The 13,416-nt window shown below is 28.4% G+C and overlaps 1 protein-coding gene across 6 annotated transcripts in view; it reads left to right on the forward strand.

Annotated features, from left to right (window-relative positions):
- The first annotated feature begins 7,359 nt into the window (after window positions 1-7,359).
- Window positions 7,360-13,416, forward strand: part of LOC120088371 (hippocampus abundant transcript-like protein 1) — a 36,097-nt gene continuing 30,040 nt past the window's right edge. For 3 of the 6 annotated variants that reach the window (XM_039045605.1, XM_039045603.1, XM_039045602.1), the window contains exons 1-3: window positions 7,364-7,643; window positions 8,967-9,078; window positions 11,971-11,979. In XM_039045605.1, coding sequence (XP_038901533.1) covers window positions 7,476-7,643; window positions 8,967-9,078; window positions 11,971-11,979 — 289 coding nt within the window. In that variant the 5' untranslated portion in view covers window positions 7,364-7,475. Of the gene's footprint in view, window positions 7,644-8,966; window positions 9,079-11,936; window positions 11,980-13,416 lie in introns of all 6 variants that reach the window. The other 3 variants (XM_039045607.1, XM_039045604.1, XM_039045606.1) reach the window with 3 other exon arrangements.

Here is a 13,416-nt window from a genome sequence, read left to right on the forward strand (position 1 = left end):
TTATTCTAAATTTGAAGGTGTGATAACTTGTAAGAATATAAATTATTGTAGCCTTTTACTTAGAATAATGAGGCTAGATAGGCTAAATATGTGTTGATAATGCTAATAATTCAGGCTTAAAGTTATACTTGTGCTGAAGTACACTTGAAATCCCTATTGACCGCATATCATGAGTTAACCCATGCCGAAGTGTTATATTTTGCAGATGATTACAGGATTTGCAGCTGATCGCAGGATCTATCTGTATGCGTCGAGCTCTCACCCCATGAAGAAATATTTGATCGCATGCCTCGGGATCTCTGACTCAGTTCCAATGGGTCTTCTGTCACAACTTCAGAATGTTTACCATGATAACAGTGGTGACATTCTCACCAACCATGTCAGAGATGAAGAATGATCCGAGTTGGAGACCCAAATCTATCAGCGCATGGCTCTATAAATAGAGTCTTGATGCCTATGAAGAAGGGATCCGAATTTTGTTTAAGTTCTCCCTTAGACAAAATACTTGGACCATAAGCAAAAGCATATTCGAGAATACTTCTAAGAAATTTCCACTTCCAAAATTCCCTTCGACTCACCACTGGAAAACTCGTCGGAGCAAGTACTTGAAAGAGCCTTCTCCACCTCACACTGCCATTAGTCACCAGTAACCTTATTACTTCATTAGTTTGAAGTAAGAGATTGTTGAAAACTGCACTTCCATTACTTACTCTTGTCTTCGTTGTTGTATTACAGTTTGACATTATGATATTAACTCATTGTGTAATCGGCATTTCTATTTTTATATTTATATTATCATGACTACCTTCATCACCTTCGCTATCTTTATCATTTATTCTTTCCTTATCATGAGTAACAAATATGAATTTAAACTATAATATGAATACTTTAACTTTATATGGTGACATAAAAGTGGATCAAGTTTTTGTATGTATCCAAAATGGTCTATATGTATACGGATGAGATTGGGTACCTCATCCTGGTGACATTATTAGATGTGGCCCATTTTGTATGTTGATACAAATGGTGTGATCCACAAATCATTCATGTAGAGACATGTAAGTGGAGGCATCCTATGCAATGAGTTTGCATAAGACAAGGACCTCAAAATAGTCATTTTTCTTTATAATGACTGTTTACTGTTAAAATTGACTATTTCAAACTAAAATGACCTAGGGTAACTCGATCTTAATCCTGATCTAACTACGAACTCCTGTTTATTTGGGATTATTCTTTGATTTGCATAGATGAGAGTAGTCCAACAACACTGCTCAATAAGCCTCCCATTTTGGGGATAAGACCGGATAGATAGCTGGAGACATAGCGATGCAAGATGGAATCCACTCCTACCCGACTTAGGGTTAGCAAATAGGTTATTCTCTTAAGTGTTGATGCTTAATCTTAAACAACGGGGCCCTACCCTCTCTTGGTAGAGAGGGTCATGATTTATAAGTTGTACTATAAATCAATTATTCAATAGGATCAAGATGTATTTACAAGAGTAAAACGGTAATTTGACCCAGCTGTAAATATGAACGACCTGTGAAGGATCGACTTACTGATTATGGTTAAAATGGACAGAAATACATCTGCAGTGAGGAGAGTGCGACTATCGAACTATAGTGGTATGTCTTGATAGTTAACAAATAGTAATTAATTCGGTTTAAAGAGTTTAACCAATTAATTGCAAATCGTTGGAACTCATAATCTGTAGGTCCATAAGGTCCCTTTACTAGCTCATAAATTGGATTAGTAAATTGAGTATTTTAGATGTAATTTGAAATTAGGGGTTCAGAATTTGAAATGTTCAAATTCAATTAGGGTTTCAATTAATTGTATTCGATACAATTGAAATGTTTATTTTTATTGAAATTAAACGAAGTTGGAGAATTAATTAATGTTTAAATCATGATTTAAATATTTATTACATGAAATTGAATTCATTGTAGTGGAATTGGTGTTTTATTAATTTAATATTAAGATATTAAATTAACAAAATAATTAAAAGATTTAATTAAATTAGTTTTATTTAAAATTAATTAATTGAAATAATTTTATAAAACTAATAAAAATAAATTAGTTTATTTGTTAAATTAAATTGATTTTAGAAATCAATTTTTTGTTAAATTAAATAAAGAAAGTTGAAAATGGAATTTTTCAAAATGTTGGAAATACCCACTTTAGGTGTCAACCACCTTATTCACCAAAATTCACTCAATGTTTCATTAATTTCATGAAGTAGGTGCTGGCCTTCATGCAAGCACTCTGATTGCATGGTAAAGGCTCTATAAATTGAAGCTTTAGGCTGAAGGAATGAGAGGCATGCTGAGATACTTCCCAATATTCTGCAGAAATTGAAACTCGTATATAAACCTTCCTGAAATCCATCTAAATTCAGGTTAATTTAGTGTTTCCACCATATAATCTTTATTAGAGTTTAGTGGAGAAGATCTTGTGGTAGTCTACTTGAAGTTTGAAGTACCAATTCGTGATACTCTACTAAATTTGAGGAGGATTCATCAAAGGTAATGTATTACTCAAACCCTCTCATGAAATAGTTTTGGAAAGCATGTTTTAAACTAAAATTAAGTGTAATTAGAGTGCTTATTGATTCTGATTTCTTCTGTTGTACGTTAGCATACATTATCACTTCACTCTTTAATAAATAAAGAAAATGTTGGTGAAAACTCTTAAATAAATGAAAGACCAAGTTGTTTGAGAATCCCACATTGCTAACTTTTTAAAGAGTACCCATGTTTAGTTGTGGCCTTTTATAAACCATTAATTTTTAATATACACTATTAATTTTTTAATTTTTTAATAGTTTTGGCCTTTTATAAATCCCACCTTTAGTTGTGGGTTTGAGCCCCAAGGGGTACCCATGTTTTAGAGGGGTGAGGAGATAGGCAAAGGTGGGTTTGGTGGACATCTCACATATGAACCTACACTATAAATATGATGCATCCTTAAGAAGATCGTCAAGGGTGGAAATATTCTTTTCGACCCTATGCATCAGTCTTTAAAAAATTTCTTCAATCTTTAGTCTGCCCGTGTGCTTCTCTTGCGCACGTTCAGTGGTTGCGCTTTTTATTCTCCCCATCAATTTTGGGCAACTGTTGGCCTCTAATTCTACGTTTTTTTAGCAATTTACATCTTCAATGGTGTAAGTCTTTCGATCAGTTCCAGTGCAGCTCCGATCTAGATAGATTTGATTTTTCTAGGCTGGTTTATCCTAGGGACGGCGTGGCCTTAGTTGAACTGTTTGCACAAGGGGCAAGGCCATGAAACATCTTAAAGAGAGCGAGCTCCGCGACTCAGCTTGTAACTGGTTTTTGTTTTGTAGGTTAATTTCCGATGGCATCATTGTTTGTTCGCAATTGTTTTCTATCTACCGAAGGTAGTTGTTCTAACAGAAAATACTTCAAAGTAGATTATGCATAGCGTAGGACAAGATACATGACATTTAGCAAGATAAGTTACAAAATATTTTGCCAATAATAAATCAGTTAATCATTCTACGATAAAAATTTTTATCTTTGAAAACTAAAAACAAAATATTAAAATTAAAATTGTTACTAAACAGGTCCTAAAGTATTTGTTTTTAAACTTCAGGGATCAAATGGATATTTATTCCAAACGTCGATGTCAAAACGTGCATTCTATTATTCTATTAGAAAAAGAATGATAAAAGGTAAAATTTGACGATGGAATTTGGGAATTTGGATATTGGATAATAAAAAAAAAAAACAAATTACAATAATTACATCCCTTAAAAGTTAAACCCTTTAACTTTTAAAAATGTAAAAAATTAAACCCTTGAATTATGATAATTAAACGTCAGAATCAAACCCTCAAACTGAAAATGGAATCTATTTTACACAATTTCTCCCTCTAACTTCTCTATCATTTCCCTTTCTAACTTACACACCTTCTTCTCCCATGGTACTCTTATAATGTTCTAATGATTTTCTCTGGCGGCGTTGGCTTCACAGGATTTTCAACTTAATGCAACTCGAACTCGGACATTGACACCGTCTCCTCTGCTTTCAAGCCCATTCGATGGTTCCTAGGGAAATGCATTTCTTCATCCACTCGCGAGCTCACTATTAGGTAGAATTAGACGATGAACAAAATTATCATAAATAACCCCTTTTTTAACTTCAATTTTTCAAAACTAATACGCTTTTTAAAAAAATTGTTCAATTAGAATTTTTTATCCATTTTGGTAGACATCGATCATGGAGATTTTAGTTTAAAAAAATTAACTTTTTACAAACTATCAATTCTTTAACCCTTTCTCGGTGAAATCTTAGTCATGATGAGGATCGAGATCCACATAATTTTCCAAATCTTATGTAATCTTTTTTATACCTTTCCAAAAATTAAAATTTACATTATCAAAGATCGAGAAATTTGAAAATATAATTCATAAATCCATTTAGATAATTGGTAAATTGATTTGAAAATTAGTGGAAATATAAATTGGGCCTAAGATTTGCAAGAGAATATAAGATTTGAGAAAGATTACTAAAATAAAATTTTAGAAGAGGTAAGAGTGGGTATGAGATTTGGAAGACGGCATAATATTTAAAAAAAATAATGAAACTCTCGAAATTTATCTCGAAAAAAATAATATCGAGATTTTATATATTTGAATTATTTGGTAAAATCTCGGACATGATTAACATTAAAATTTAAACACTAAAAAAATAAAAATAAATTAATTATTTATTTATGTTTGGAAATAACACCTATCTAACACTAAAAAAATATCTGTTATTTCAATGTTTGGAAAGAGAGGTTGGGAATTGCATGATTATTCCGAACCTATCTTTTTCTTAAAAGTAATTCCCAACCTCTCTTTATTTCTTCTCCTCCTTTATTTATTTATTTATTTATTAATTATTTATGTTTCTTTAGTTGTTTTTTTATGTCCAAACTAAATTTCTGTTAAAATTTTAAATTTGGATTTAGAATTAATGTTTTTTTTTTAAAAAAAAACATTTTGAATTTCAATGGTTTTTTTAATGTAATTGTTTTTAATCTTCTAGTTATGAATAAGAACAAATTAGTTTTAATCTATAATTGTAGAAGTTTGTACTTTACATTTGAATTAAGAGAAAAATACCTTTTTGCTATCTAAGTCTTGGGTCTAGTTTTAATTTGATATATTAATTTCAAAATGTTACACATTTAATCATTAAGTTGAATTTGACTCCAATTTAGTATGAAGATTTCAAAAGGTTACAATTTTACCTCTGACATTTGAGTTTTGTTTCAATTTGGTCCATAGATTTCAAGATTTACACTTTTAAACTCGATTTTTCACTAAATACTCATTTTTTAGTCTGTAGTATTAATGAATGTTAATAAATTTAAAACAATTATAGGGACTAAATCTTTAAAAATTCTTAAGTATACGGACTAAATTGTTACATAATAAAGTTTAAAGACTAAATTGTTATAAAATTAAAGTTCATGGATTAAAGGTTACAAACCAAAATTTGTGGACTAAATTGTTAATTTTTATGAAAGTTTAGGAATTTTTAGTACACAGTATCAAGCATTTTAAATTTTAACTGTATAACCTAAATTAATATAATATTCAAATAAACTAATTAATTACAATTAATATACCATGTTTTATAAATAGAAAGTATGAAATTAAAACCCTTTTAAAAGACTGGTAAAAAATCTAGCAAGGCAGATGTTTATGAATTTTTGAGTGAATATTGAAAATGCAATTCTTTTTAATTATGAATCATAGTCAATTTATCTTAGCAAATTTTTTTAACCACAAATTTGCCTAACAAACTATTTTAATTATTAAAAGTTATATCCTAATTTCTACAGAAAAAAAATGTAATTTTTAAAATTAAATAGCGTCAATCACTCTAACCTATTAGATATAGTTATTCAATATATAAAGATAATTATCGGACATAACAAAAAAATGATGATTAATATCTGAATCTCTTAAGATAAAACATCGTATTAATTAGTTAGCGTTGAGTTAAGATTGACCATTTAAAAAGAAAGGGAAAAAATGCTACCATTATTCGAAGCTAATATACTAATAATTTAAATAAGTTGCAGCATATTTATATATGAAAAAGAAACAAAAGGATTAAGCTCCATTCTATGCAAACTTCCGTTGGTTTTTCTGAGTGGACACAACTTTTAAGGTGAATGCCCCTTTTAAAAAGATGCATTCCATAAAAGACAAAAAAAACTACATCTTTTTCTAATTTATTTCAAAATACCCGATTTTCCTAAATGGTTTTTAAACCTACCCTATTATTCTAATAAACCCCTCTCAATACTATTAAAAAAAGAAGTAAATTAAAAGAAAATTAAAACTGAAAAAACACCAGAATTAACGTAGAAATTCCGAATCAAAGAAAAACTAAATATAAGAAAAAAAATCAACTATGTGAACTAAAATCACGAAAAAATTGCTCACTCATTCCAATTATAAGAAAACTATCTAAGATCATTATGCACTAATATAATTGAATTAGTATACCAAGTAGATTAGAATAATTAGAAATCAAAGAAATAGAATTTTTTTTTATCACTTTTAAAGGTAGGAGAACAATTCTTTTGGCCAAAATTCAACAATATTAAAGATCATCATCTCCTCTGACAATACTTTTAGGATTCTGAGGGGTTAGAAATTTGAAATAATTGGGATTAAATTTGGTCCATTTTCCACTAATTTGCAGATCATGCTCATCGTAATTGAAGAAAGGTGAATGATCAATGGACTGTTGAGAAGGGGAGAGAAATTAATAATGATCAAGACTGATCAAATTATGTGCATCCCCTTTTGTTGTCAAAACAAAAAAAATATATTAAATAAAATATTTTCTTATAAAAAAGATTATTGTCATGTGTCATCATTTTATTGAACAATTTTTTAAAATATCACAAATTTTAATTTTATTTTAAAATTAGATTAAAAATCATTTTTAAACACTAAATTTTTATAAAAAATAATAATTTGATCCCTAAATTTTGGTTTGTAATCGTAACGATTTAGCCCATGAATTTTTAATTTTGTAATAATTTAATTCTTGAATTTTACTATGTAAAATTATTGACTTTGTACTTTAAGATTTGTAGAAATTTAGTACCTATTGTAGAAATTAGTGTTAAGATTTAATAAGACTTCTTATCTAAATAAATGGATAAACTAGTTAAGGACTCAATATTTTTTTATATAAAATACAAAGTCTACATTATAAAAAGAATAAAAATTAACATCTAATTTTGATAAATTTATTTAGACTAAATTGTTATATTGTTATAAATTTAAAAATATAGAGACTTAAAATTATTACAACCACCAATTGTGTAATAAAAAAAACAATAAAGGGTGTAATGGAATAGGATGCAGCCAAGAATTTTAGGATGAAAAAATAAGGTAGTAAATAGGAGAAGAGAGAGAGAGAGGGGGAGAGAGAGAATCGGAGATGGAGTTAATAATAGAATTGCGGCACCTGTTTGCGACGGTGTTTCTGGGCAATTTGGGTTCCAACTTGGTGTTTCCGGCCATTGCCGATATAACGATGGATTCTGTATGTCCTGGCCGCCGAGATCAGTGCTCCCTTGCCTTTTATCTCACCGCCTTCCAACAGGCGGTCAGTTCTTCACTTTTCTTCTTCTTTTATTTATTTATTTATTTATTTTCCTTTTTTCTACATTATAATATTCCTCCTCAAATTATTTCACTTCTACTACACCTATCAAACAACACTAACAATTAATTAATCCCTTGGTTTGGGTTAAAAAAAATCAACTGTAATTGACATCTATTTCTTTTTCAAAGGTGAGAATTTTTTTTTTTTTTTTTTTTTTTTTTTGCATGTTTTGATCTCAGAATAATTGATTTTATCTTTCTCTATGTAAATATTTGAATTTCTAACCAAGTTTAAGTCGGTAAGAAAAAAAAGTTGATATATATATATATATATATATTTCTAAAAAGTTATAACAAAACTAAGAAATCGGTGAAAGAATACTTACGGGCTTAATTTTCACGGTATCAAACGAATAACAAGGTTGTATCTTTTACTAATACTAGTGACAATTTTAGTAGTTCTTTTAACATTTTAAAAAAGAAGTTAAGCAAGTTTTGTTGCTTTGATGGTATATAAATGGGGAAAATATCCTTTCCGTCTTCAAATTTTCAGGAATAGGTGTGATTGGTTCCTAAGGTTTTAAATTACTTATTTTGGTTATTAAGTTTTGAGAAATAGGTTTAAGAGGTCCTTTCTATTATATTTATCATTTTAATTTTTTATTTTAAAATTGTCAAGTCTAAATTAAAATAATAAAAGAAATTATAAAGAATGATAAATATAATATAAGAGACCTTTTAAAACTATTTCTCAAAACGTGGAGACCAAAATAGCTAACTTAAAACTTTAGGGATCAATTGTACCTATTCTTGAGTTCTTGAAAACTCACGTATTAAAAAAGTATTTGTTCCTATATAAATAAAAGATGAAAGATTAGTAAAAAGAAGCAAAAGTAAAAATGTGTAAAATGTGTTGTTTTAGGAATAATATTTTTAAGGGTAAATTAAGCTTCTTTTAACAATTAAAATATTTATTTTTCACTTTCTTTCAAAGGATTACTTTTTTTTTTTTAGAAAACTTCCTAAAAATCAAAGAATTAACCACGAACTAAGTCCTCAAGAAGAACAGAAGACACCCAACTAGGAAAATCAGAGTCCTAATAGGTCTCATACAATTCTTAAACAGAAGAAGGTAGGACACCAAAACAATCATAAAAAACGTGAGCAAAGGAGTGAGTTACAAAAAATTACAAGAACGTTCACAAGTAACAAAAGAAACAACATCCACAAAATGCGTCATACCTATTTTTCTACTTAGTTTTGGTTTTTGAATTTCCATACATATTTTTCTTTGGAGTAATACTAATGGAAGTTAAGTTTATAGATAAGTGGATTGGGAGCCATGATTTTGACACCATGGATTGGCAGCCTATCAGACAAATATGGGAGGAAGAGTATGCTAACTTTTCCCATTGTCCTCTCCATTTTTCCACATGGTATGTAAATTAAACTAAGCCACTCAAAAAACCCTCTTTTGTTTCTTGTTCTTAATCCTTTTTGTTTTTTTTCTTTTTGGAAACTTTTCTTAAAAAGAATAATGCTTTTGCTTTTTTTTTTTTTTTTTTTGGAAGAATAATGCTTTTGCTTTTATGTAGGGGCCATCAATTAACAATCATTTTCCCAAAGGAATAAATTTTCCCCTTGATTACAAAATTTGACTGATGAACACGTTTTAGGGATAATTTAAAAATGGTTAATAATTTAGAATTAATAAATTTAAAAATAGTTAATCTGAGCATGTGATGTCATACCTACTTAGCAATAATTTGTAATAAATCGAATCAACTTTCTATCAAATTTTGAGAACAAAAACTATTTTTTTTTTTTAATTTTCAAAGCTTGACTTTATTTTTTAAAACATTAATAGAAGTGGATAGAAAAACGTAGAAATTTATGAGTAGAAGTTGTGTTTATAAATTTAATTTTTAAAACTAAATTATTATTAAATGAAATATAAAAATTTATTTTTGTTTTTAAAATTTGATTAATAATGCCTCTTTCATAAATGTGATTTTTTTTTATATTAAACCAACATAAATGTCAAAAGTATGAAAATTAAAAAATTTACCGAAATACGTATAATTTTAAAATGCAAATAGTTATCAAAGAACTATATCTTTCCTTTTCATTAATTGTTTTTTATAAAACAATTTGGTTAAATTATAAAAAATACTTCTAATTTTTGTGCTTTGTATTAAAAATATTTTTAAACTTTCAAAAGTCTCAAAATTACTCTTGAACTTTCGAAAAGAGTTAAAAAATATCATTGTCGTTAGTTTTTAGATGGAAACCGTTAAAAGTTTTGTTTAAAAAATATCTCTAAACTTTCAAAACTTAATTTAAAAAAGTTTAACATACCTTCACAGTCAGTATATGAACAAAAACTATTAATACCTTGTTGCAAAAATAACTTTAGAATTAAAAAAAAAAATACTCAGACTGTTAATATGGTGATCAATTTGTTTGAAGTTTTCTTAAGTTTGAAAAATACAAATTTAAATTAAATTATACATATATCCTTTTTTTTTCATATAATACTTTTACTTTTCTCTTAATTTTCCAATTCTAAGCTCCTACCAATTTTTTCAACAACCAAAATTTTAAGTTCAATCATAAAATCACAAAAAAAAATTAAAGTCAAAATCTCTACTTAAAACATACCAAAATGATAAATAGCCAAATAAAAAAAATATATTTAGCTATTAACAAATAGAGATGTCCACGGGTGGAGGGGGGTCGGGGATGCCATTTCCCATCCCTGTCCCCGCTCCCCATTTCATTCGCCTCATGAAATTCCCCACGGGGATTGGGGCGGGGATTCCCCACGGGGAATTTTTTCCTGTTAGTTTTTATAACTAATGTGAACAAATTTTAATTAAATAATTAACTTTATCACTAAATTGTTTATTATGGTTAGTTTTACACAATTTGAATTTAAGGATAAATTACCCAAATTTGGTCTAAAAAAGCTAACTAATTTTTTAGTAGAAATAAATAAATATAAATAAAATTATTTACATATATAATATAAATTTAAATATTAAATTTAAACATATTTATTATCTTTCTCAATAAATAATCAAATTTGAAATTTAAATGTAATATTTATATAATAATAATAATAACATAATATTAGATAACTATACTAAATAAATATGTAGAAGCTAATCGAGGCGGAATTTTCTTCCTTAGCTCACGGGGAATTTTCTTCCCCTACTCTCTCCCCCATTCCCCGCCCCGTTCGGGGCGGGGCACCATGAGGCCCCGTCTCCGTGGGAAAATTGGATATCTCTATTAACAAACATTCAACTACTAACCTACAATTTTGTTAAAAAACTTAAATCTTAAAATCCCTTGGTGCTTTCATTATTCTCTTTCTTTATAAATAAATGTTTACAAAAGGGGAATATAAGGGTATTGTGGAAGGAACAGGAGAAAATAATATGAAAAATAGAAAAGTAAGACGGTATTAACGATTTCTGTTCATATAATAGTAAGAGTATTTTTTTTTTATTTTTTTAAAAAGTTTAAGAGTATTTTTTAGCCTTTTGAAAATTTAAAGGCATTTTTGACACAAAACATTAAACTAACCATAAGAGTATTTTTTTAATTCATTTTGAATGTTTAAGGGTATTTTTGAAACTTTTAAAAGTTTAAAAATATTTTTGACACGAAGTACAAAGTTTACGAGTATTTTATATAATTTAACCAAACAATTCCGTACTGTACTTACCAGTTTTGTCCTTTACCATTTACCTTATATTTGGATTTTTTTTTTGGATATCATATATTTTATGCTAATTTGAACTGTATTTATTTTAAGAAAATACTTTTAAAGTCATAGTAGGGCCAACAATGAATGAAGTTATAATTTTGTCACCACTCCCATCGTCCAAAAAGTTTTGAGAAGTAGAGAATAAATTATTTATTTATATGTAATAGGATAATTATTATAAATATCATAAAAATAGATGTTTAATGTTTAGTGTCCTAAAAATCATGTATCATTTTTCATATTGTCTATGCGCATTGTGATAATTCATGCGTGATGTCCATGTAAGTCCACATCCTACTAACCACTTTGCCTATAAATAGTGACATGGTAGATCTCAATATAATGCACATTGGTGAGAAATACACTTCAAAATTTCATATCCAATTTTATCATTTTAGTTCTTTTATTTTAGATTATATTTTATATATTTAATATTATTATATAAATATATTATTATATTATATTTTCTCTATATCTCGTGTTCCCGTCATACTCCTCAATTTCACAACACGTTATCAGCACGAGCTCCTGTCGTTTTTCCCGCTAAAAGTAGGTCCTAAAGGTATGTCGGTTTTTCTCTATTCGTTATAATTAATAAATTTAATGTTATTGCATATTAGTATCTATTAAATTTCTAACATAAGTACAATATTTTATGATAGTGTTTCCATGAAAATCTCAACAATAGAATTTGCTGCCATTGATATTAAGGACAATAATTATTTGTCATGGGTACTTGATGTCGAAATCCACCTAGATGCTATAATCTAAGGGAGACTATTAAAGAAGGAAATACAACATCCAGTCAGGAAAAAGCAAAAGCTATATTTACCTTCGTTATCATCTCCAATGAGAGATTGAAAATAGTACAATAAAAAGATCCCCGTATCTTGTGAAAAAATTTGAAAGAGAGGTATGATCATAAAAAAAAAAAAACAATTATTCTTCCTAAACCTCGTTATGAGTGGATGCACTTGAGGCTACAAGATTTCAAATCATTAAGTGATTACAACTTCACATTATTTAAAATCAGAGAGAAAATTACTGATGCTGATATGTTTAGAGAAGACATTTTCTACATTTCATGTCTCAAATATGCTCTTGCAGCAGCAATATCGAGAAAAAGGTTTTAAACAATATTCTGAACTAATTCATATCTTCTCGTGGCCAAACAAAATATCGAGTTATTGATGAAGAACCATAAATCTCGACCAACTAGAACAACACTATTCCTCTGAAGTGAAAATATTTGGTTTTGAATGTTAATAGATTGGTTGTTCGAGGTTGTGGTCGTGTCGTGGTCGAAGTCATGACGTGGTAAAGGAAGAAATGATTATTATTTTCGTAGTGGTCGTTCTAATTTTTTAAATTTCAAAAGAATCACACAAAATGATGATCACAAAGGAAAAACTCCACAAAATAAAAGTTCAAAACACTTAGTTGGTCATGTACATATCGTATGTCAAAACACTTAATTGACCTTTATCAAGCCTCCCTGAAGGAAAAAGAGAAAAATGTGGAAGCAAATTTTGCATACCAGGATAATGACATATTTGACCTATCCCGCATGATAAATTTGGATGTGGCGGACTTCTTTGAATCTCTTGAAGAGAAGATTGACATAGTTAGTGGAACATCAAGTCTTTCTTTTGACTTTGAGAATATCTAGACTTAATATTGTTGTTTTCTTTTATCTATCTTCAATTTTTTTAGTAACTTTGGTATATTTTAAGTATTGTTTTTCTTATTGTAATTATTTTCTTTTAATGAAAAAGCATAGATCATGTTCATATGTTGGGTGTGAAGGAACTCTATTTACAGAGAACCTTTGAGCGGAAGCGGATCGTTCAAATTCCATTGTGATTGAACGCAAACATTTACAATCATACAAAACAGATTATGCATCAAAAATTAAATTACAGCATGCTTCTGAATTAAAAACAACTCGAACGAACTTGAGGACATTCCTCAACCATGACAAATTTGAGGTCGTTTACCA

This window comes from Benincasa hispida, chromosome 10 (genome assembly GCF_009727055.1).
Source record: "Benincasa hispida cultivar B227 chromosome 10, ASM972705v1, whole genome shotgun sequence".
Taxonomy (NCBI): Eukaryota; Viridiplantae; Streptophyta; class Magnoliopsida; order Cucurbitales; family Cucurbitaceae; genus Benincasa; species Benincasa hispida.